The sequence below is a fragment of the Haliotis rubra genome, unplaced genomic scaffold, assembly GCF_003918875.1.
Source record: "Haliotis rubra isolate DU_JTF1 unplaced genomic scaffold, ASM391887v1 Scf7, whole genome shotgun sequence".
NCBI classification, from domain to species: domain Eukaryota; kingdom Metazoa; phylum Mollusca; class Gastropoda; order Lepetellida; family Haliotidae; genus Haliotis; species Haliotis rubra.
Window position 1 is genome coordinate 1,705,301 of NW_025767412.1, and position 26,387 is coordinate 1,731,687.

General features: G+C 39.6%; 2 protein-coding genes across 3 annotated transcripts; one reads left to right on the forward strand and one right to left on the reverse strand.

The window, feature by feature from the left end:
* Positions 1 to 4,631: 4,631 nt before the first annotated feature.
* Positions 4,632 to 10,223, forward strand: LOC124258695 (perlustrin-like). Of its 2 annotated transcripts, none has more exons than XR_006893654.1 (3): positions 4,632 to 4,785; positions 6,445 to 6,675; positions 9,793 to 10,223. XR_006893654.1 is itself a non-coding variant. In XM_046692767.1 (3 exons), the coding sequence occupies exons 2-3, from the start codon at positions 8,549 to 8,551 to the stop codon at positions 9,986 to 9,988; spliced, it is 417 nt and encodes a 138-aa protein (XP_046548723.1). In that variant the 5' UTR covers positions 4,632 to 4,785; positions 8,538 to 8,548; the 3' UTR covers positions 9,989 to 10,223. The 2 variants fall into 2 exon arrangements, 1 of the variants encoding a protein (XP_046548723.1); XM_046692767.1 differs by lacking the exon at positions 6,445 to 6,675 and adding an exon at positions 8,538 to 8,769.
* Positions 10,224 to 16,611: 6,388 nt separating this feature from the next.
* LOC124258589 (probable G-protein coupled receptor B0563.6) lies at positions 16,612 to 17,898 on the reverse strand. Its single transcript, XM_046692655.1, has one exon. The coding sequence runs from the start codon at positions 17,896 to 17,898 to the stop codon at positions 16,612 to 16,614; it is 1,287 nt and encodes a 428-aa protein (XP_046548611.1).
* Between the last annotated feature and the right edge of the window lie 8,489 nt (positions 17,899 to 26,387).

Consider the following 26,387-nt stretch of genomic DNA (forward strand, 5'->3'; position numbering starts at 1 on the left):
TAATAGCCCAATAGAGACATCCATACATAAGTTATTTTATATATATTAGTAAGACATGTGTTTTAGGGAAATATAAGAATTTGTAAAGTGGACATACAACAGTGGAGGTTGCTTAATACCAAACTAATTTCTTAATGAAATGTTATGTCTCGAATATGATGGCTCTAAATAGGTGACGTACATATGTTTTGACTTTCAGCTGTACATGATTTTGGCGCCTACGCAATTTATGCAGTTAATGCCAAAGCTAAATATTTTACATCCAGAACATAGTTTGAATTAAACTACATGTCATTGGCTGATGAGATTATAATTGTTCTTTCTGGTAACCAAAACCTTAAAATTGAACGAACTTTAATTTTCAAGATTGTTTAATAATCGATAAGAAGCTATATAATGGAGACTTGACCAGGCAAACCATTAACTGATATGGATGTAATCAGTGATGCTTGGGGTCACGGTACAGTCACAATCATTTAACATCCGACCACCTCTTCCACTGAGTCGTCTCCAACGACAATATCGGCCACTTGAGAATCCCTATGGGGTTTGGATATTTAAGTGGTGTCGCTTTTGTTGGTAGTGTTTATATAACTATAACTAGAGGGAAATGGTTTTCGCCTGGAAAGTTACCTGACTCAGTTGTGATGTTAAGGATTAATTTTGTATGTAATGTAAAAGAGGTTTAGGGGATGAAAACACATTTACTTTACATGTATAACTTTAATAAACTGTTTAGGAGACATTCTAGAAGTTCCGAGTAATAGGAATGACAAGTCGTTATGGATGATCAACTTCTTTATTGTGAAATAGCGCCGTTTCGGTACAGATACTTGTACCGTTTTCAAACATCATATTGATCATCCATAAAGACTAGTCTTGTCATTCCTAACTCTTAATAACCTGAAAATTATGTATATACCCCAAAAGTACTTAAGTAAACCACCAAAAATTGCATTCTCTTCTTTCATGACTCCTAGAAATTATACCGATACTTTACACCTGTCAATATATTCAAAGCATGCTACTAACTTATGTATATCCATGGTGCTGTAACACTGCATGTAACATCCGACTGTGTATGTTACTCTGTATATTGGTTATTCTATGTGTTCTTCTGAACGCCTCTGGGGCGGCGGGGTAGCTCAGTGGTTAAAGCGTTCGCGCGGGTTCGATTCCCCACATGGGTACACTGTGTGAAGCCCTATTCTGGTGTCCCCCCGCCATGATGTTGGTAGAATATTGCTAAAAGCAGCGAAAAACCATCACTCACTCACTCTTAACACTTCTAAATACACAAAAGTTGGATAATCAGACCAAACAATAGACATTCGGTCAAAATACCTACAAGTGAGGTTAAGACACTCGCCAGGTGACCACTGTCACCACCCGATCCCATTTAACAGCCAAGAAAGGCGTTCTCGTAGATCCGTTCCACCAAGCGTTAGTAGAGTTGTGCTTTAACATAGACTTGCTAGTGTCGTGGAGTCACGTTCGCTTTGTAGGACGGGGCCCCCGGGGACCTATATCAACCAGCGTCACGACTGTGTTGATCTAGCTGTGTGACAAGTGCAGTGGCATAAATGTGGCAGCTAAAAGATTTTTTAGTTTTTAGCTTTCGAATGGGCCTGGCACTGTTTCTGACATTTCCTTAATTGTTTATCATCACGAAAATACGTCCACTTGTAAATGATTCATCCCGCCTCTAGATATACCAGACAGTATGAGATGAATAATCATGCCGCACATGACACATTAAACAATAGTTACTGTCAAAAACCGTCAGGCAAACTAGGTAATTGAAAATTGGATTTGATCTAAAATAACAAACGTTACCATAACGTTACAAGGCGGAAAATACCCGTCGTAACCTGCAAACTGTTGTCCAAAGCACAAACTATGATACCCTTGTCAAATACATCACCATTGCAAACATAGTTCTAGTTTATTTTCATTTTAGCCATTTTCAAAGATGGTTGTTTACATTCTATTTCTTGCTAGTAAATTAAGGTTTTTCATATAAATACGGTATTTGAGTAAAGAGATGCAACAGTGAATATTGTGAGTCATCATCGCGGTAGACAGACAGGATGAATCACTGTCGTAGCTTTACTTCCTGAAATGTGTTTCCATACACATTGTCTGTGTGTACTCTTTTCTTGAGTGAGTGAGTTTGGTTTTACTCTGCTTTCAGCTATATAATGAAGGAGGAACGCCGGAAAGCCTTTTCTTGCCCATGAGGATGGACATGTTGCTGACAAGAAACATAATCATGGGAGAACCAGAATAGGGTTCTGATACGTCTAAGGGGCGCAACTCGAATTATGACACATCTAACGACTGGATCATTCGTTCACCCGGTGAGCGTATAATCTGTCAAAAAGCTTAATCAGTATTCATACATTTAAATATATATTTTATTCTTAATCACACATTGACGATTACGAGTGTGAAGTGAATGGTCCTGAACAGCAAACAGAGAATCTTCTTTTTCGCTTTTCAGACCAGCCGTAGGACTCTTCATGGCTGCTTTTCTTCTCACCACACTTAAACTCGGAGCACTGGTCGTTCAGAGAGCCTTCCTGTGAAACACTGAGCCTGTACCGATTAGATATGGCACTTCCTTTGGATGAAATCATTTCTGTACCTCCAGTACTGAACCAACAATATCGACATAGGCGCATAATTTCAGGACAGACATTTTGAAGACTAAATACGGCATCACGTTGTTTTGTCAGGTGCTTGTTTACGTGACTGACTGACTGACTGAGTTTGGTTTTACGCCGCTTTTAGCAATATTTCAGCAACATCACGGCGGGGGACACCGGAAATGGGCTTTACACATTGTACCCATGTGGGGAATAGAACCCGGGTCTTCGGCGGGACGAGCCAACGCTTTAACCATTAGGCTACCCCACCGCCCTGTTTACGTGACACTCACTAATATTATAACTACTTAACGGCGGACTGAATGTAACCAAATACGGTGCCGACAAACCAGTGGTATATATCTTCAAGTCTATTTCCGTAGGAGATCTTAGACAATATTACCAACCAAGACACTGACCGTGACTATATGGTGTTCTTTCACAGATAGTGGAACCCAAAAACTCACCAAAGTCCTTCTATTCATTGAAAAGATTAAATAAATATCAATCAATCAATCTTTTTATCAGAACTGATAGCCACAGGCCCATAGTACACGTATATATAGTTTTCAGTAGATTTCTCTTCATAATAGCCTGATAGATAATAAACTAATATTTCAATTTATATACCGTTAGCAGTTGACAATGACTGGTTAACTATGTGTTTTGACGGTTGTTTCGTAAAATAACTGGGTATGTATGTATATTTGCGAAGCCCAATTAAACTTATTACTCTCGGCGCTTGCGTTTACATCTAGATTACGTAACAATTTGTTGGCTTTGGATGAGTAGCGTGAAGTGGACATGGATAGAGAGTTTTAACCAGTACGGAATACAACGTTTACGTGTGAACACATGAATAGGACATCTACCTGCTTCTCCAAGGACAATTGTATTTGGCGTAGACATTCGCAAACCAAGGAATCTTTTACATATACAATAATAATACCCTTTCCAAGCGTTTGTGTTTATGAGAGCCCCATAATTCCTACCCGTATAATAATACAGGTAGTATCTTACAGTCGAATATTTTTAAGTAAACGTCATGTGGCAAATCTTTATTAAAGCTGCAAAGACATTTTGTACCAGATGCCAAAGTTTTCTTCTCCCTCGTCAGAGAGGGACCAATTCAGAGTTCTACTAAATAACTCGCCAAGATACTGGTAGGAAGTAACAACTTCAAGCGTAGTTGATTTACATGTCCACTTTGAAGATTTTGACATTTTTGATCCTGTTTAATAAAACCATAAGTTTAGCTTTATCAAGATTAGAATTTATGGCCCATGTACTGCCGTAGGTTTCTAAAGCATCAATATGCCTTTATGGTCCAATCACTGACTCTGATAAAAACACCACATCATCAGCAAACATCAAAATGGTTTCTTTTACAATAAGATCTCGAAATAACTGGACACCAGTTGTGCATAACACTGTTAATCTCAGACACTAGTTCGTTAATAAAAACGAAAATAGCAAAGGGCTTAGGACACAACCTCGCCTAAGACCAACAGAACAACCAAATACATCTGTTAGAAAATTGTAATTTGTAAAAACATAGGCTTTTTCATTTTCCTAAAAAGATTCATTTGTAAAATTTTATCCATTTTTGAATGGAAACCAGGTTTATTAAAAAAAGAAATTGTAAGAGGTAATTATGTAATAATCTCAGTCCTTGGATGTACAATGGTCCGTGTATTCATGACCTTCCACATAGGCATTAACTTCACTGAAACAGTACTAAGTAGATTCAAGTTTTGCAATAATAGTTATCATGAAATACGCCGTCATAATACACGTCTATTGACTTCTGAGCTATACAACTCTCCTTTCTGTTATTGATTATTATGATAGACATTGTTAACAGAAACTAATTATCGAAAATAAGCATTGAAAAATTCTGATCAATAACACAACAGGTGTTAATTCGTTTATAGTTAAGAGCAACGTATTGTTACACGACTGCCGCATGTTACCATAGCCGCTCAATACAGGTGAGGTAGTTAAACAGGAAGGACACACGACCTTAACAGTGCGTTGTTAGAAGCATTAAGTGTTATTAAGTCAGTTCAAGTGCGGCCTTAATCGAAGACGACTGGTACTAGATGTAGTCTAAGTGTTTTACCGAGGAATCAATACAGTAAGTTCTTGTTACGGTTTTACTTTTCTGTTGTGATAATGCCACCATGTCATATTTACATAACATTGAATATTACATTCGTAGTTTAAATTGTCATCAGGTAAGGTAAGCGTGTCACCAGCATTGCCTCAAGTCCCTATTCTACGAAGCGATCTGAGCGATAGGACGATTGTAATTCCTAAACTGATTCTGTGACCACTCTGTAATCAAGGACCCCCATTCCACAAACGGCGTTAGTGCTGGAATGATCGTAACTGTACTATTTTTGCATTGGTGTACGACAGTTGTGGCGCTTAGACGGCTATGTGGAATTGTACTCAGGTTTCTAAAGTCGATTTCTAAATTAAAAGTTAATCTGAAACATGTATGCAAAGGAGAGAAACAATTGTATTCTAAAATTGACCTTACAAATCAATAGAAATATCTACAAGGGAATTGCAAAGGCAGTATACAATAGTGATAGTGAAAGTGAAACGGCTATGGCAGTACAAATACAATAGCAATATAACATAGATTCAGTTAATACAGCACAAAGACAATGATGAAAATATTCACCTTGCTGCAGCAGTGGTCAAGCTCCCAAAACAGGCCAAGGGTGGGAATCAAAGGTGAAAACTGATCTTCACCCAACTGCTTGTCCTAAGGAAAATGTAATCATCATGGGAGATAGCCTATCTAACTCCCAGCATAAATATAGTAACTATCACACCATAATTCTCGACTACAACTTGGCAGAAATAATGTAACACAATATCAACACTGTCCGGCAATGAATAACACTGCATGAGGTGAACACTGTCTCCATAATTTCACGTTGTCTATTGATGAACTAGGTACTGTCAACCAGGTTTGTTATGTACACTTACCAGTGTAATCAAATACATGTATTGTAACCAGCTTTCATGCCTTGTTAAAGCTGATTATAATGCCACGCGATTAAAATTCAGGTTTTACATTAAATGACATTAGACCAGAAATATGTCACGCATTTCGTGTGATATACACAGGATACTAAACGACCTTCCGTGTAATACCAATTTTATTAAACGAGTTAATGATTTAGTATCAAACGTGTTGGTATCAAGCGGGTTTGATACTAAATCTTTCACGGGTTTAATAAAAATGTTATTTCACGGAAGCGAGTTTAGTATTCTGTTTATCACTCTTCAACATAATTTACAGTCTAATACCACTGTGACAGAGGTATTAGCATTGTGACGTCATAACTGTAAACCATTATGATGTCATACGTCATTGTGTAATAACATTGTAGATTTATTAAACAGTGATATCTTCAACGGGTAATAAATAAATGTTAAAAAGGTAAATCACGTTGAGGACTTAATTTGACGTTAGCATGGTGGAGTTGTATTTTGGTAAATCAAACATTAACACTTTTGCGACCCCATCAATTTCGCAGCTGCTGTTACCGAACCGCTCCAACCGCACATCGTTCTGTATCCCCATAGTTTTTCTGCGTCAATACTGAGGTTTATTAGTCGTTACAACGTACTTCCACCTCTCCGAATGGCCACGTTAAATATATCGTGTCCACGATATGAAGTTATACCTATCGATTTATGAATATGCATGACTATGAAAAGAGTATAAAATTATCATCTTCAAGATAACAGATATCTGTCCTATTCCTATCTTCAGAGTAGCGCACAATGAGGGATACACAATCCTCGCCGTTGTGACAGTGGTCACTCTGGCCGTGGTCAGCGCCACCTCGGGATATCCCAGAACTAAACTGTGCCACCAGTCCTGCGCCAATGTCAAGTGTCCCAAGCTGCGGCGACGACACTGTCAGATAGTGATGAAGCAGTGTGGCTGCTGCCCAGTGTGTGCGTCAGGTATTGGGCGGCGGTGCGGCTCGCAGCATCCACCGTGAGTAGTACATATTACCAGTTACCAATAATTCATCATTCAATATCCATTGTGCTTTGTCAATTGTGCATTGTCCATTGTGCATTGTCCATTGTGCATTACCCATAGGCGATTACGCATTGGCTATTTATTATCCATAAGCCATTAGTCATTCCCCATTCCCCATTATAGATTGGCCATTGCCCATTGTCCATTACCCATTATCCACTGGCCATTACCTTTTACTTATTATCTATTATCCATTGCACATTACCATTACTCATTACCAGTTACCCATTACCAGTAACACATATCTCGATGATATTGCTTCCATATTGCTAAAAGCGGCGTAAAACCATACTCGCTCACTATAAGGTAAGGAATTCTATTCTTCCCAAATGCTTCTGCATATTTCCCTGCCACGCATAACGTATTAAAAAGACCTGTACGTCAATAAACTATTATTGTAGACCCTTTCTTCAGCCTCAAGGTGAACTGATACCAAGAAACCTTTGTTGTTAGATGTTCTAAAATCAGTGTAGAGTACAGGTTGCTACCTTTTCCAAGGAGTCTCGATGAACTTATGATATATCGCTCGTCCTTGGACTAAAGTTGGTTGGTTGTTTAACGCTGCACTCACCAATATCCAAACAATATGGCGGTGGTCTGTATATAGTCAAGTCTGGATCAGACAATCCAGTGATCAGCAGCATGAGCATCGATCTAAGCAAATAAGGATACGATGACATGTGTCAACCATGTCAGCGAGCCTGACCACCCGATCCCGTTAGTCTCCTCTTACGACAAGTATTGGTTGCTGCATAAAGACCAAATCATACTCGGTAACGTCACAAATGACATTCATATCACACTGCTTGAAAACATCGGTAGTCTCATGAGAGCATCTAAAAGTTTCACGGAGACTTTTAACAGTACACAAAGACATATAGTTTGTCATATAACATTTGACCAATATCAACACTGTCCGGCAATGAATAACACTGCATGAGGTGAACACTGTCTCCATAATTTCACGTTGTCTATTGATGAACTAGGTACTGTCAACCAGGTTTGTTATGTACACTTACCAGTGTAATCAAATACATGTATTGTAACCAGCTTTCATGCCTTGTTAAAGCTGATTATAATGCCACGCGATTAAAATTCAGGTTTTACATTAAATGACATTAGACCAGAAATATGTCACGCATTTCGTGTGATATACACAGGATACTAAACGACCTTCCGTGTAATACCAATTTTATTAAACGAGTTAATGATTTAGTATCAAACGTGTTGGTATCAAGCGGGTTTGATACTAAATCTTTCACGGGTTTAATAAAAATGTTATTTCACGGAAGCGAGTTTAGTATTCTGTTTATCACTCTTCAACATAATTTACAGTCTAATACCACTGTGACAGAGGTATTAGCATTGTGACGTCATAACTGTAAACCATTATGATGTCATACGTCATTGTAATAATAACATTGTAGATTTATTAAACAGTGATATCTTCAACGGGTAATAAATAAATGTTAAAAAGGTAAATCACGTTGAGGACTTAATTTGACGTTAGCATGGTGGAGTTGTATTTTGGTAAATCAAACATTAACACTTTTGCGACCCCATCAATTTCGCAGCTGCTGTTACCGAACCGCTCCAACCGCACATCGTTCAGTATCCCCATAGTTTTTCTGCGTCAATACTGAGGTTTATTAGTCGTTACAACGTACTTCCACCTCTCCGAATGGCCACGTTAAATATATCGTGTCCACGATATGAAGTTATACCTATCGATTTATGAATATGCATGACTATGAAAAAGAGTATAAAATTATCATCTTCAAGATAACAGATATCTGTCCTATTCCTATCTTCAGAGTAGCGCACAATGAGGGGATACACAATCCTCGCCGTTGTGACAGTGGTCACTCTGGCCGTGGTCAGCGCCACCTCGGGATATCCCAGAACTAAACTGTGCCACCAGTCCTGCGCCAATGTCAAGTGTCCCAAGCTGCGGCGACGACACTGTCAGATAGTGATGAAGCCGTGTAGCTGCTGCCCAGTGTGTGCGTCGGGTATTGGGCGGCGGTGCGGCTCGCAGCATCCACCGTGAGTAGTACATATTACCCGTTACCAATTATTCATCATTCAATATCCATTGTGCTTTGTCCATTGTGCTTTGTCCATTGTGCATTGTCCATTGTGCATTACCCACAGGCGATTATGCATTGGCTATTGCCCATTATTCATTATCCATAAGCCATTAGTCATGCCCCATTCCCCATTATAGATTGGCCATTACCCATTGGCCATTACCCATTATCCACTGGACATTACCTATTACTTATTATCTATTATCAATTGCACATTACCATTACTCATTACCAATTACCCATTACCAGTAACACATATCTCGATGATATTGCTTCCATATTGCTAAAGGCGGCGTAAAACCATACTCGCTCACTATAACGTAAGGAATTCTATTCTTCCCAAATGCTTCTGCACATTTCCCTGCCACGCATAACGTATTAAAAAGACCTTTACGTCAATAAACTATTATTGTAGACCCTTTCTTCAGCTCCGGCCTCAAGGGGAATTGATGCCAAGAAACCTTTGTTGTTAGATGTTCTAAAACCAGTGTAGAGTACAGGTTGCTACCTTTTCCAAGGAGTCTCGATGAACTTATAATATATAGCTCGTCCTTGGACTAAAGTTGGTTGGTTGTTTAACGCTGCACTCACCAATATCCGAACAATATGGCGGTGGTCTGTATATAGTCAAGTCTGGATCAGACAATCCAGTGATCAGCAGCATGAGCATCGATCTAAGTAATTAGGGTACGATGACATGTGTCAACCATGTCAGCGAGCCTGACCACCCGATCCCGTTAGTCTCCTCTTACGACAAGTATTGGTTGCTGCATAAAGACCAAATCATACTCGGTAACGTCACAAATGACATTCATATCACACTGCTTGAAAACATCGGTAGTCTCATGAGAGCATCTAAAAGTTTCACGGAGACTTTTAACAGTACATAAAGACATATAGTTTGTCATATAACATTTGACTGAAGGATTTCTCCCTTTACATACCAAGTGGCATGTGTTCAACTTCATTTACTTAACAGGTGTATGAAATATCTGTGGTGCATCAAGCAGACTATCACGTCCATAGAGGCCCATCGCGGATCATTGCCGGACCAGTTCAAGGGCGTCTGTGGTCACGTGAGGCCCATTATGAAGAGGAGGCGTTACCGGAAACGGAAGCGGAAGTGGAGGGCAAGGCCAAGATGGATGTGGCATCTGAAGAGGGGAGGACATTGAAACCTCGATAAATGATGTCTTTAGCATATCCTGTCACTTCTTTTGTTCCATCGTGAATAGAAAACGTGTCTGTAACTTCCAGATTCCATATAAAGATTGGGAATGTCGGATGAAGTGTGAAAATTGATTTTGTTATTGTAACTGATTATGATCCCGCGGTCAGGAGTGTGTTCAAGGTTTTTTGGACTTTGTATGCTTTGAAATGAAAATCTAATGAATAAAATGTAAGCGGAGACTTGATTTCTCGCTCTCGCTGTTGGATAAAGGGACATAAGTGGCCTAGTAGTCTAATAAGGGGCTATGGATGCAGTTTGACTTCCAAATCAACCTTGATTATGTTTATTGGTTTGTCATGAAATATCCATGGATAGGATCTGTAAATATTTATATTGAGGACATAGAATATAGATCTATAGATCGACTGAGTGGATTACAGCAAGCCAGTGATGAAATCCGGGACAGCGTCACACCCAACAAAGTGAAAAGGAGAGAGAGAGAGAGAGAGAGAGAGAGAGAGAGAGAGTTCACAGTTCACCACTGTGTCAAGGTTTCACTATGCCTCACGACAACTGCACAACGCTGTACTGGAAATATTGTATTGCAAGCTTGCCCCAATTATGCTCGACGTGATCGCCCATTACACGCTTAGTACTTGTTTCAAACTGAGCCAGACCCTAACAGGAAGACACCTACCGTATCAATTACCGTCACGAGCCGCGTTAACTCCAAACGACTAGGTGTGATATTAATTTCAGGTAAATGCGTGCTTATGAATATCTATTAAGTTTTGAAGGTTTAGTGTGTCATTGAAAACAGGTTTCGTATAGTAAGAATCAGTGTTCCAGCTGAGCAATCCCTCCTACACCTCACGTTATGATGACGCACTGAAAACATCCCCCAAATTATTACAAAACGACAAATGTGAAATGTGAAGGCGCCTATAATTTTGCAATGTTCCTTTAATTAAGTGGTTATCAAACAAGGATATTACAAGCACGATAAAGGCACTTCGACACAATATATACAGGCAGTGTGTCATCATTACGTGAAGTGCACTTATAGAACGATGTGCATGCACGTGTGTGTGGCTGCATGTTTACTATGTCGGACTTAACTCGTAGCCCCCTTACCGCAATGCTGTAACCAAGACAAACATACTATACCGACCAGTAAATGTTGTATCCCCTAGACACCAAATGCCAGGCTGGCTAACAACAAGTACCATGTTCGACTTCTTTTTGAATGACGTTGCCAGGGGATCGAACCACCGATCATCCATACCGTTTTAAGACAAAAATAACTCGTTCCACACATACTGCTGGATGTCCTGAAATTATGTTGTAAGAAAGATATTGTTCGGCTCGTCGTCTTGGAGAAAGTGCCAATCTTGTCTTTCATTGTGACATTTAATTATCAGACAAAGTCCTTCGACCATTTGGTATGGCTGGTATACGAGCCTACCGCCCCTTCCGTGGAATGGCCTTGACACGTCTACACCGTCAACACAAACTGCAATGGGCACGAACTGCACGTCGATGGTGCCAAAATACGTTCATTCGTTCGATGGAGAAGGCGTCATGGTATGGGGCGACATTTGTGGTCAGAAAACAACAAGACTGGTTATCATCCGAGGACATCTGAATGTCCAGCTATACAGGGAAGAAGTGTTGAGACCTTTTGTTCTGACCTTTATTCGACAACAGCCATGATGAGTCTTTTTGCAGAACGACAACGCAAGGCCTCCGAGGGTACCTGCACAACGTTAACGTTAACGTCAACGTATTGCCTTGGCCAGGGCGTTCTCCAAACATGAACCCCATCCAACATCTCTGGGATCATCTTGATCGTCAACTGAGACAGCGTGCACGACCTCCAGCGAACAGACAGGAACCGACAGGAACCGACTCTCTTGGACTTATGGAACAGGATTCCTGCTGGTGACGTGTGATGGCGTGTCCCCTGACTCATTGTGTGTCTCTTTATGTTTTGAATAAACTCTGATTTGTGTAATTTTTCATTTTGACTCCTTGACTTTCTTATGAATTGCGCCAAATGCAAGAACAGCATTACAATACATTTTCAGTCAAATTATTAAATTTTGAAAATAATTTGTTTGTAGAATATTTATCATAAATCTTAATGTTCATGTATTCATCCAACATAAGTTTATGTTCATGCTCATTGCAAATGGAAATTGATCGACATTATATGTCCATATGGGGAGATTTCAATTTCAATCGTCAAAAAAATATCGGTTGTTCAAATTTCCAAAATGAAAAAAAATCGTTTCCCACTTTTCTGCGATTCACTGTTAAAACTGACTACCTGTCTGTGGATGTTATCGTCATTACAGTACATGTTGAAGAATAATAGTAGAGGAAGAAGTACCCATTTTAAGAATTCGTGACAATAAAGACGACGGGATCTGTCATTTCAATGCCAGGATTTTCTCATATGGAACCTGAAGTTAGATTCCTTCAGAATATCTGTGTGTAACGCCAATAACCTCGCGTTTAGTCAAATTTTGATTGATTTGTGCCCACTGAGCTCCGATTGATGTCTCCATTTGCTGTATAGACAGGGAATATTTTGCGAGGTATCTTTACAAATGTACGATCACTGATAGTTTAGCAAATGGTTTCACTTTGATGCCCACGTAAAATATCAGTCAGTTGGTAATAAGCGTTAGTATCCAAATTAAGAAAAAGGTTCATCATATTGTTTTCAAGGGTCATTTCAATATAAAGGCGTATAAACATTATGTTCTTAAAAACAATTCCCCCTTTTAGGCTAAACTAAAGGACAAAATACCCGAGTCAAAATATTTCCTTTTTTTGCGACAGAATTGCGAGAACAGTCAATCATTGATTGTTCCACAATGTGAACTGTGAACTCGGAGTTGAATAAATACAAAACAGTTACATTAAGTTTTCATTTAAGAAAATCGTGGCTGATCGTTACGAAAACCAGGGAATAAAAACACCTAAAGATAATCTTTCGTTCTGTATTATTTTACAAAGTCGTTTCAAACCCAGGACGGGATTTTGAATTGATTGAAAAAGATTTTGTGAACTGTTTGAGAGGCATTCTGGTAGTAATAGGAATGACAAGTCTTTATGGATGACCAACTTCGTTATTGTACAACAGCGACGAATTCGGTATAGATACTTATACCGTTTTCAAGCCTGCGTCGTTGTTTGATCTGTAGTGGTTTCAATTTTATGACGGTTAATTTTGTGTATTTACACAGTCTGTACAATCCTTGGACCTGACTGAGAATGAGACTCCTGTAGACGATGTTCATGTGGACCTGCCTAAAATGTATATCTTTAGGATCGACTAACATCTAGATGAACATATTTTACAGCAAAAAACGGTTCCTTAATTATAATCATAAAATATAATGAAAAGTTTCCCGAGACTTTCTTCATTAGCAGATACACTTTAGTAATGTTGGCATGCATGGACTTTGTTGAATATACTTGGTTGACTACCTTTGGTTGTAATGCTGTTGTCGCAACTGAAAATAATGCTAAAGGGTCACGTTCCATCACCCTATCCACAACATTGTCAGTGTCCTCTTTTTAGTTTCGACATTCTACCAAAAACCCTTTTGATCACAAGTCAGAGATGGATGACGCCTATGTAGCGCGGTCGTCGAGGCGCAGCGATTCTTTGTGCGTAGATGTTCCTTCACAAACGTGGTTGACTACCCGTGATGATCCGGGTTAGAATATTGATCTTCAGTAACCCCTGCTTGTCGTAAGAGGCGACTAACGGGATCGGGTGGTCAGGCTCGCTGACTTGGTTGACAAATGTCATCGGTTCCCAATTGCGCAGATCGATGGTCATGATGTTGATCACTGGATTGTCTGGTCTAGACTTGATTATTTACAGACCGCCGCTACATAGCGGGAATATTGCTGAGTGCGGCGTAAAACTAAACTCACTCACACTCACTCAAAGTGGTTGACGACGTATACAGCATCACCCTGGCCTCCCCTTCCACACCAAACTCACATCCACACCCACTCATTCACTCACTCACTCACTCACTCACTCACTCACTCAGACAGTTGACAGTGTGTCGATTGAGAACAAATACTAACACTCTACAAAGACGTTATCACATCTTTAAATGGTTGTTACAGACTTGTTGCACAACATACCCTGATTTATTCAAAATATTATATGCAGTGATAGTGACTACGCTCTGCCTTGGCTCTGAAATACAGAGAACTTGTCAGAGAACAATATGAATATGTATGGTTCTTGCTTTAAACTATGTTTATGTGCTATGGGTTGTCCATAACATTGGTGTGTTTCTGTATTATGTCTACAAAATTATTCATGTTAGAAATAATATCCAACGTTAACGGCATGAACAAGTTCACGTGAAGGTCCGGGTGAGAAAAGGTCTTCAGCTACCCATGCTTGTCGTAAGAGGCGACTAACGGGATCGGGTGGTCAGGCTCGCTGACTTGGTTGACACATGTCATCGTATCATGCTGTTGATCACTGCATTGTCTGGCCCGCCGCCATATAGCCTGAAAATGCTGAGTGCGGTGTTAAACAACAACCAAACAACCAATTCATTCCGTATACTCAACGTTCTGTTGCGCCTGTCGGGGAAATCCAAAGTAAACCGAGACTCATAAACAGTAATTTGACGGTCCGTCAGTCCTGGGACAACACGTGGACTTCATGAATGCATGTTGCATCTGTGCAGCCGTCTGTCCACTCACTCTAACATGTAGCTCTGCGAAGCTCATCTCCAATTTTCTTAATGATATTGAGAATATGTTTGTGAAGCTTTCTATCCCGATCATGTTTACGTACTTATCATGCTTGCACGAAATTGACCTGTTTGCACGAAATTGACCTGTTTGCACGAAATTCATAACACGTTCGTAATGGAATAATCATTTTCTAAATCATACTGGTCTTCAGCAACCCATGCTTCTCGTTAGATCATGGGTGGTCAGGCTCGCTGACTTGACTTGACACATGTCATCGGTTCCCAATTGCGTAGACCGATGCTCATGCTGTTGATCACTGGATTGTCTGATCCAGACTCGATTATTTACAGACCGGTGCCGTATAGTTGGAATATTGCTGAGTGTTGCGTTAAACAACAAACAAACAAATCATATAGCTTGGTTCTCGCATTATATCACCCCGATATTCCCTACCTTTTAACTGAATATATCAATGCACTCGGAAACGTGTGGAAAGTTTCGAGGAAAACAATGTTCAGGTATGTATTTAGTTCGCCAAATACAGATGTGCCATGTTTTGGATGTGTTTTAACTGACCTTTTGAGATAGTATATTACTACTGCACTGCCATTTCTGGCTACATTCTCCCTTGAAAGAACATGCCTGGGTCTGACGGAACGAGAGCTACAACTGGAACAGGACCAGGTGGTAGCGCTGGTTTAGTTGGTCCAGTCTTTGTTGTACATTTGGAACAGATACCCCAAGGCTGTATTCAATCATCGAGTGTCGTCACCGCAGCTGCCTGGACCTGCGACTGGTCAGACCCAAGATTGATATAGTGAAGTGAGTTGTTACACCAACCCTCTTTCAGGGCATGTCATTCCGTCGGCTGTTACAAGACAAAGGTCTTGTCAAAGAATTCTGTACGATAAAACATTTATCAGATGAATAAACATATATTTGCTGTTATTGCAACTTTGACAGTGGGGGTGACCTCGCCAAGATTAGCTCTGCCACCACAGCACAGGTGTCGTTCATTACCTGGTGAACGTCAGTATGTCCCGTGATTTACGTTGACAATCGACCGAAAAGTTACACAACTGCATTTGGAGAATTCCAATTTCTGAAAATACCGCGAATCAGTGTTGTCACTAATCATCAGTTGGTTGATGGGGAACAAGCCAAACATGGAAACTGAGACCTGAGGACCTCTTCTAAAAGTGAATCTCCCCTGGGGCATATCTGCTGTAAGACCTGTACAGTTGACATCGTCATCACATCTACGGGAGACACCAAAACATATCTGCTGTAAGACATGTACAGTTGACATCGTCATCACATCTACGGGGAACACCAAACATTGTCTGCGCACATTGTACCCATGTGGGGAATAGATCCCAGGTATTCGGCATGACGAGCGAACGCTTAACCACTACGCTACCCACCGTCCCATTATATTCAGAAACAGAGGGTCGCATCAACGACTCTTTACTGTATGGGGTATATTTAACAATATATTCAGAAAGACAATATACGTTTGCAGACATGATCAATGATCGTTTATTAGTATCTAAATGCACGAGACGTTTCTGTGTTGTGTTCACAAGACATTGTACGGTGGCGGTGCTAGATTAGCATACTGTCCTGATTGAACATTATGTGCCAACATTGTGCCTGAACAAACGTATTGTTTCTACACGTGAGTACAACTAGTGGATAAGACTGATGTGTACAAGTATTCGAAATTTGCACAACGCAAACAAACGAACATTGAACTCATAAGGTATGCACTCACCATAACGAGAATGAAACATCACACTCAAACAAAATGTCCACCACTTCAGAATGTCACAAAGTTCTCATAGCTCTATAGCTTCAGATCCAAAGACGTCATCAAGTATTTATCTACGATGTATGTGTATGGTCCGTGTTCTCGTCAGTATATCTGGTTGGAGTTGAAGTCTGCCTGATACGAAGGATTCTGAAGAAGGTGGTCCGGAAACTTGTACTGAGCCAGATGTAGGCAAGGAAATCTGTACACAGGCTCAAGTTCGTCAGTGTTGAGCATAGAGCCTGTAGCACTGAAAACAAGTAGTGGTAACGCGTGTACGGCCCGTATATGCTCGGGAACAGACTGAAAGCCATGGCGTTGGTTGCATGTGGAAGGGCCAGGAAGAGGAACACCAAACTGGAGGTGATGATCGTCACTGTTGTCTGCCTTTCTTGTCTTGCTGTTTTGTCCGTGTCTATCGTAGTCTTCCACTGTTGTCTTTTCTTGGAATAGCGTTTCAGGGCGCAAACCACAAGTAGATTAAGGAACAGTCCTCCAAGGAGAAGTGCGTAGACAAATAGGAAATTATCTGTAGTGCTCATACCTCGGAGGAACGTCTGATCGGGATGTTTGTAAGTAAGGGTGTATTTCGTAGTATTTTGGTCTGTAGTGATTTCAATTAGTTTATATCGGAATGGACTGAAGACGTAGTACACCGAAGGGATCAAGAATGCCATCATGATTATAGACTTGGGGCGTCTCATGAACACAAAGGTTTTAGCTTTCAGAGGAAAGACTACCACGAGCAGTCTCTCAATAGACACCAGGAATACAAGAAAGAAGATGGTTCTTTGAAACACAGGTCTGAAGTACAGTTCAATGTAGATGATATAGGTGTTGTAAAACCATGTAAATACATCATCCGAAAGCATGTGATATAGGGTTTTACCCACGACACAGGTTGAATATAGGATGTCCATTACACTGATTGCGATGAGGTAGAAATTGGTCGAGTTCTGGTCCTGTGAGATGAACACTACGATGTTGAAACCATTCAAGACGAAGGCCAACATAAACAGGAAGACGTTTATAGGATTGTTATGCTTCAGAATAGCCAAATATGTTTCCCTCGAAATAGACGTTTGGGCAGGTATGTTGTTCTTCACAGAAGTCACAAGTTCTGATGAGCAGTTGAAGGTGATGTTGCATGCGCCATCTGAGGACTTTGTGCCTGTTGGCACTCGCGTTGTTTCTTCAACGTTTCCCTCGGTGCTTAGCTCCTTCAGCGTCGTGTCAGTTCTTGTTGTGTTGTTAAAAGGAAAGCTTGTAGTAGTTACATTTACAGGATTGACGTTTACAGCTTGCATATTTCTGTTGATGCAACCAAGCAACAGAGCCACGAATGCGAGGAGTCCCTGCATGTTGCCTTTTGATCACATAGCTTCTTCAGCGGCCTTTTATAGGTTAACGAGAGCGGATTCATGTCATTCAGATCAGTAAAATCATTAAATCTGGGGTTCTCTTAGGTTTGTATAAGATACTCCACAAGCCAGCCACAATACATAAACTGGAGCACGTTTATGACGAAATTTGTCGTAAGGCAATATGGTTTAAACATATTTCTTATCACCAAAGCAGAAACATGATTAGGCGAACAAGCTTAGTGGTTTATAAACGCCGCTCCAGTACATTGTTCAAATAGCTGGATAAATAACTGAAATAATTTAACAACAAAAGAATAATACTGAGACAAAATAACAGATATATGATTGAATAATGAATATGTTCGTTATGATGTTGGTTATGCCTATCAACGAAATGAGCTGCCGCAGAAAATCAAATTATATAAAAACTTGTCTTACATTGAGAATATATGTAGAGATGATAATCACTGGAAGCGGTTACTTTTAGAAATGAACTGGTGTAAAGAGTTGAGAATGCCACTATTAGTTGAGTTATTCAATGCGAGTAGTTTTAACATCGTATCCTTAAATATAAAAATACACAGTTGTTCTTAAATTTTGATAGTTCCGACATGTTTAAAGGTAGTGAATAACGTCTTCGTTATAATGACCACATGAACACTTGGGGTCAATATCGATGACTATTTTTATTCCGCAAATGTTACTAAATAACGTGTCTTCATTATTTGAATTAAGCTTGGGTTCACCATCAATATCCTTGACGAGTACTTCCGGATATTTTATCATTAACGTTTAAACATTGTGAAAATAAGTTTTCATGCCTCCTAATTCAATTACTTTAATTCAAGTAATGGCAATAACTTGTAATCACTGATGTTTCAGTGATCAGTTCAAATATTTGCCATGACTAGTTTGCCTCAAAGAAACTGTTTCTGAGGGACTGTTCTCTGGCAGTGACCAATTGAGTGAGTGAGTGAGTGAGTGAGTGAGTTTAGTTTTACGCCGCTCTTAGCAACACTCCAGCAATATCACGACGGGGGAAAACAAGGAATGGGCTTCACACATTGTACCCATGTGGGGAATCGAACCCGGGTCGCCGTGCCGAACCTACTTCAGGAGCAATCCATTAACAAAGACCTAACTTTGTGTATTTTCTGTGTAATTTTAAAATCATTTTAAACTTTACAGTACCGATAATCAGTACACTTTCAGTGGATTATTCCAGGATCTACTGTATTTGCCTCCAAGGAATCAAATTGACAGGTGAAAAAATGACATTCACCACCATTAAACACTGACACTTTCTTCCCATGGCAAAGGAAAGATTTCTGTCGATTATAGAAACCGGCTCTGTACTGAACTGTTTTGCTCGTGGCATCAACATCAACATAATTACATTTCATTGTGATTCATGAACACATTTTCTGTCATAGGTGTCGCATGGTGACAATCACTGGATCGTCTGGATTAGACTTGATTTATTTACAAACAGCACCGTACAACCACAATACTGCTGACACAAGCATATACTCATAATATAGTCACAAGTGTGCAATGGACTCTGCTTGTAGGAAAGATTTGTTTATGAGTGTGGAAGGGTTTTGTCTCTAATTTATGACGTCATAACGCCTGACAAATATATAAAATCAATGAGGCGCAGGTGTGTCTGGGATCGTGTACCCATCGTTACACGTGTCATCCAAGCTCACACGCCTCGTCACAGAAGGACGATAAATCGTTTATTCACCTACTCCAGTAGAAGTGTAATGGGGTTCAAAGGGTTGAGTAAGGGTTGATGTTTTTCAGTAGCATGTTAATGTACTTGTTTAAGAACTAAAGGAGAATACTGGAAATTGCAATAAGTGACTGGAGTAAAGACAAAGTAATCAGAAACATCTACCCAAATTTGTAATGCAAAAATATTTTTATTTATATTTTAATCGTGAAATCAGTTTCTGCTATCGTAGCTTCGGCCATTGTGCATACTCGCAGTTCTCGAGACTGTTTGACCGTGGAGGCAAGCTACATTTGTCCGTCTGATTTCTTTCGACAGTTGAGCAATGTTACTGCTATATTAGACCTATTGGTACAGAATAACCTGTAGGAAAGATGAACTAGTGGCTTTGTGCCTATTCCCTTTTGGGGGGTTACTGACCTTCAGAGTAACCTTTAACGACAGGTAATGGTTTGGGGGACCTGTTTTACTGCTGCCCCTTTTGGTTTACATCTGTTCGGAAATGCATGTCTCGAGTTGTGGTGAGACACTGGCTTAACATCACTCACTGAAATACTCAAAACATAAATTCGTTTCTGACGTGAAGATCCGGGTTAGCATTGATCTTCAGTAACCCATGCTTGTTTACCCGTGACGATTCGGGTTAGAATTGGTCTTCAGTAACCCACGTTTGTCTACCCGTGACGATCCGGGTTAGAATTGGTCTTCAGTAACCCACGTTTGTCTACCCGTGACGATCCGGGTGAGAATTTATCTTCAGTAACCCATGTTTGTCTACCCGTGAAGATCCTGGTTAGAACTGGCCTTCGGTAACCCATGATTGTCTACCCGTGAAAATCCAGGTTAGAATTGGTCTTCAGCAACCCATGCTTGTCTACCCGTGAAGATCCTGGTTAGAACTGGCCTGCGGTAACCCATGATTGTCTACCCGTGAAAATCCAGGTTAGAATTGGTCTTCAGCGACCCATGCTTGTCTATCCGTGAAAATCCAGATTAGAATGCTTGTCGTAAGAGGATACTAAGAGGATCGGGTGGTCGGCCCTGCTGACTTCGTTGACACATGTCATCGTATCCTAATTGTGTTGATCCATGCTCATACTGTTGATCACTGTATTGTGTGTTCCAGACTCGATTATTTACAGGCTGCCGCCATATAACTGGAATAGAATGCGGCGTTTGAACCACCAAACAACGTTACAGACTGGTAACTAGTCTGACACTTTCAGTCTGTCAGTTGTAGCATACTTTATGTGGTCGTAAAATCATTTGTAATGTCGACACCTGTGTATGTTGATATATAGGCAGCTATGAAGATGTGCATGTAGGCATTTGTAGTTTAGTATGCAGGCATCCACGTAGATTAACATGTAGGCAAATCGGTATATTGATATGCAACTACTTCAGCTTGTTCATATTAAACTACAATGGCACAATGTAAAACTCATTATGTTAACTCGTTAGATCGTTTGTAGGCACAATGTAAAACCTTTGTAGGCTGATTTGTTAACAACGCAGTATGTTAACTCGTTAGATCATATGAAGGCACAATGTAAAACTCATTATTTTAACTCGTTAGATCGTTTGTAGGCACAATGTAAAACCTTTGTAGGCTGATTTGTTAACAACTCAGTATGTTAACTCGTTAGATCATATGTAGGCACAATGTAAAACCTTTGTAGGCTGATTTGTTAAGAACTCAGTATGTTAACTCGTTAGATAATATGTAGGCACAATGTAAAACCTTTGTAGGCTGATTTTTAACAACTCAGTGTGTTAACTCGTTAGATGATATGTAGGCACAATGTAAAACCGTTGTTGGCTGATTTGTTGAGAACTCAGTGTGTAAACTCGTTAGATCATATGTAGGCACAATGTAAAATCTTTGTAGGCTGATTTGTTAAGAACTAAGTGTGTTAACTCGTTAGATCATATGTAGACACAATGTAAAACCTTGTGGGCTGATTTGTTGAGAACTCAGTGTGTTAACTCGTTAGATCATATGTAGGCACAATGTAAAACCCTTGTAGGCTGATTTGTTAAGAACTCAGTGTGTAAACTCGTTAGATCATATGCAGGCACAATGTAAAACCCTGTGGGCTGATTTGTTGAGAACTCAGTGTGTTAACTCGTTAGATCATATGTAGGCACAATGTAAAACCTTTGTAGGCTGATTTGTTAACAACTGAGTGTGTTAACTCGTTAGATCATATGTAGGCACAATGTTAAACCTTGTAGGCTGATTTGTTAACAACTCAGTATGTTAACTCGTTAGATCATATGTAGGCACAATGTAAAACCTTGTAGGCTGATTTGTTGAGAACTCAGTGTGTTAACTCGTTAGATCATATGTAGGCACAATGTAAAACCTTGTGGGCTGATTTGTTGAGAACTCAGTGTGTTAACTCGTTAGATCATATGTAGGCACAATGTAAAACCTTTGTAGGCTGATTTGTTAACAACTGAGTATGTTAACTCGTTAGATCATATGTAGGCACAATGTAAAACCTTGTAGGCTGATTTGTTAACAACTCAGTATGTTAACTCGTTAGATCATATGTAGGCACAATGTAAAACCTTGTAGGCTGATTTGTTGAGAACTCAGTGTGTTAACTCGTTAGATCATATGTAGGCACAATGTAAAACCTTGTAGGCTACCTGTTGAGAACTCAGTGTGTTAACACACTCAGAGTCAGACACCTAATCGCCAGCACACAAATTCAGCCAACTAACCCACTCAGCCATCGCGGCTTGCACAAATAAGGAAGTCGAAAAACTGGTAATCTACATCACGGACTTTGTGTACTTTACATTTGACCTCTTTCTAAATGGCATTGTGTATTGATAGCTTTCGTCCGTGGGAGCCGTGCTAATTTATCATTCGCGCGAACCTCTTCGTGAACACATGGTTTCCGATAGTTTTTCCGGAACACATGCTCTAGATACAGTCAGAATCACACAATTCTTTTAGTAGATAATTCTTTTGGTCATCGAAATGATTTTTGTAGCTTCTTTTCTGTAAATAAAAGAAATCTAGGTTAAAAGTAGATTCGATTGAATAATTCTTACTATATAATGACGATGTGTCTATAAATCAATTAGTAATAATATCAGGTGCTCGCTAAAAGATGAACGTACGTTGCCAACCGATGGTACACATTTTAGACAAAATTGCTAAACTATACAAAAATGCTAATTACATTTTTCAAAAATCTTCTTTTTTTGGTGTTGATATAGATGGGTTAGGGGATGTTTGTGCTTGTTACTTTCATGAGTGCCATACACATCCTGCTACACAAGACACAAGTATTCTTTGTATATACGTCTTTAGATGAGAAATAGTTTGGGGTCTGAAGATTCTTTTATCTGCGCTAGTTGGGTGAAGGCTGGTTTGCCCAGTATTATCTCCTTTTGTCTGAGGTAGACAATTTTTCCATCTATTTCTTGGTGAGTTGTTGGTTAATCTTGCTTGTTAGTAAGGAGCATGAAGTGGTCTCTTTCCGCACTGGCCCGCTCGCTGCTGGTAGCTTCGCTATGGTATCAGCCTCTTCGTTGCCTTTGATGTCGACATGACTTGGAATCCGTTGCAGAGTTATTCTATAGTTACTTAACATATTTGTCATTCCAGGGGCTTCCGTACATATTATTGTCACACTTGCTGTGAAACAATTTTTTCCTTTAAACATTCAATTCGTGCATACCTTTTCGGAATTCGATAGTGCCTCAGAAACACAGGTTCTCGATATAGTCAGATTCATATAATTCTTTAAGTAGATATTTCTTTACTCATCTAGATGTTTTTTGTAGTTGTCTTATTTTAATACCGGTTAAAAGCAGATTTTATTGTACAATTCCGACTTTATCATTCAATTCAATTCAGTTTATTGTATCAATGACCTTAGGCCCATATACAAATAAACATAATGTCATACATAAATACATTGTTGATTGAAATTTAACATACTTGGCATTTATTGTTTCATTTTGTGTTTCATCTTTTCGTATCTTTTAGAAATTGCGTGTTTACAAAATTTACATAAGTTCCACACAGTTTCGTTATTACTATCAGACATAAGTATGCAAAATATTACAAAATTACAATTTGTAATGTATTTCTGAGGAATATATTTTTGTCTAATTTCAGTCTACAATGTACATTATAAAATAACATGGAATTCATCTTATTTTACATTTAAGTTGCAAACTTTACAAATCCTATCTTCTTTGGGTATATTATTTCTACGTCCGATATCTACCTGTAATTGGGCGCCTCAAGCTAAGCTTAGTATCGTCTCAAATTTAAAAGTTAGAAATTTGTTACATATTTTTCTGGAAACATATTGTGTTTATAAAAGAATAATTGTCGTCTCATCTTTATCTCCTTCAAAAATAATTGACAATATCCAACTTCTTCACATATCCACGCATATCCGAGTCCAAGCTTAAATAATGATTCTCTAATAATTGATACCCAGCTAACTCTTTTTTGGTATATCTAAACAAAATATCATATTATAGGCTTTTTTGGGAAGTCAATTATCTGTCGTGTGTACTAATGATAACCAATAGCTAATGCATCTAATTAATGTTTCTACATAAATTAGGAATCTGCCACGTTCACCAGTAGCCATTATTTTATCATGTATACCTGTCTATATATCAAAATAGTGATAACACCAGGTATTCTCTGAAAGATGAGTGCACGTTGCCTACTGGTGGCACATATTTAGACAAAATTACTAAGCAATAAACCTTTTGTGGATTCAGTTTGGTATGGCTTATTTGTATTGTCACTTGTTGAGAATGCCGGACACACCCTGTCCTGGGGATACACAATTATCCCTTGTATCTTCGTCGTTACATGAGAAATAGTAATTTACTTTACTCCCGGTTTTTTCTCTTCCTATTTGATTGAAGGTCATTATTGGTAATTATCTTCGAAATATCCAATTATCTTCACTTGCGACTGTATTCGCACATTATTAGCTACACTCATCAACCAATCAAGCAATCAATCAATCCGTTTATATCCGTAAGACTAGCTGCAGATAAACACGGGAGGTGAATTGTGGCTTTCGACTGAAATGACACATACTCAACTATGTTCTAATAATTGATAATGAATGTATCTCACATAATATTCATGTTTTTGTCTAAAACATTTATAGTTTCGCCGACAGCTTGCACATCCAGAGTTCTCCCACTGCATTATGGTCGTATATTCTCGGGTGAATTCGCTGAACTGGATTTGATTTCAGTTTCAAATTGGTAAGAAGTATTTCGTAGACTGGTTTTCCTGGCCTAGAAGGCTTGCGCTCTTCGACAGACTTTACTGTGTCGCCGTTAGGAGGTGACAGACAGGGTACCAGTCGAGCATTAATTAAGGGGTATATGAAATCTCTACCTTAAGCCTAGTTTACATGCACTGATTTGTCTCCTTGGAGACAAATTTCATCCTGTAAACACACTTGCCCCTATGGACAAACTTTGCCCAAGGGGGTATTCTGCCCCACCTTCAGAGGTGGAGAGGGCCGGTGGGGTAGCCTAATGGTTAAAGCGTTGGCTCGTCACGCCGAAGACCCGGGTTCGAATCCCCACATGGGCACAATGTGTAAAGCCCATTTCTGGTGTCCTCCGCCGTGATGTTGCTGGAATATTGCTAAAAGCGGCGTAAAACCAAAGTCAGTCAGTTAGTCAGTCAGAGGTGGAGCAAATTCGTATACCCCTGAGGCAAATACTGCCCATGGGGGCAAAGGTTTCATGTAAACGCAGTTTTGACATTTTTAACACCTTTTTTGGCATTTATGTCAGCTTGATGAATCGTAATATGTTCATTTACTCTGGGTTTTTCATAAAGAGTAATTCTAGTTTATATAACAGCAGTTTGACAGAGTCTGTATTGCTGTTGGGATCGAAATTGATGTGTGTACACTTCCATGGATCAGTATGAACTGTGATTCATGAATTGTTGTTATTACTTTTATCATTATATTTCCCAGCTATCAATGATCATGTAAACGCACTTTGCCACCCTGAGGTTCAATTTACCCCTGGGGGTATAATGCCCATAGGGACAAATGAGTGCGTGTAAACAAGGCTTTACGTATGAGAGGGGCAAATATGAAGATATACCCGACTGGGAAGCCAATCGGAAACGAGTATTAGCACTGCTTGATCGTGGAAACGTACGAGAAAGAATGGGCAATGGAAATATCCCGAATCGCCGCATTGCCATATTGATTGCACCCCTATGTATCCTTGGTAGTCCCGTTTAGATTTAGTCTTCAGCAACCTTTGCTAGTCGCAAAAGACGGCAAACAGTATCAGGTAGTCTGACATGTCATCCTATGCAAATTTCGTGGACGATGCTTGTGAGTGAGTGAGTATGGGTTTACGCCGCTGTTATTCCAGCAATATCACGGCGGGAGACACCAGAAATGGACTTCACACATAGTTCCCATGTGGGGAATCGAACCCGGGTCTTCGGCGTGACGAGCGAACGCTTTTCCATTTATCCTGCCGCCCCCGATGCTTGTGAGATCAATCACTAAACAGCGTTCGATTGTGTACAGATCAATGCCAGTTCTAGCTGATTGTGGCTTTAAATAATGCATCAAGAACTGGCATTGTATTACATTAACGCCGCTATAGCAATATTCAAGAATCACGACTGGGGCAGGAAAATTGTTTCACATTTTGTGCCAATGAGGGGAATCAAACCCGGGTATTAGGTGTGGCGAACGAACGCTTTAAC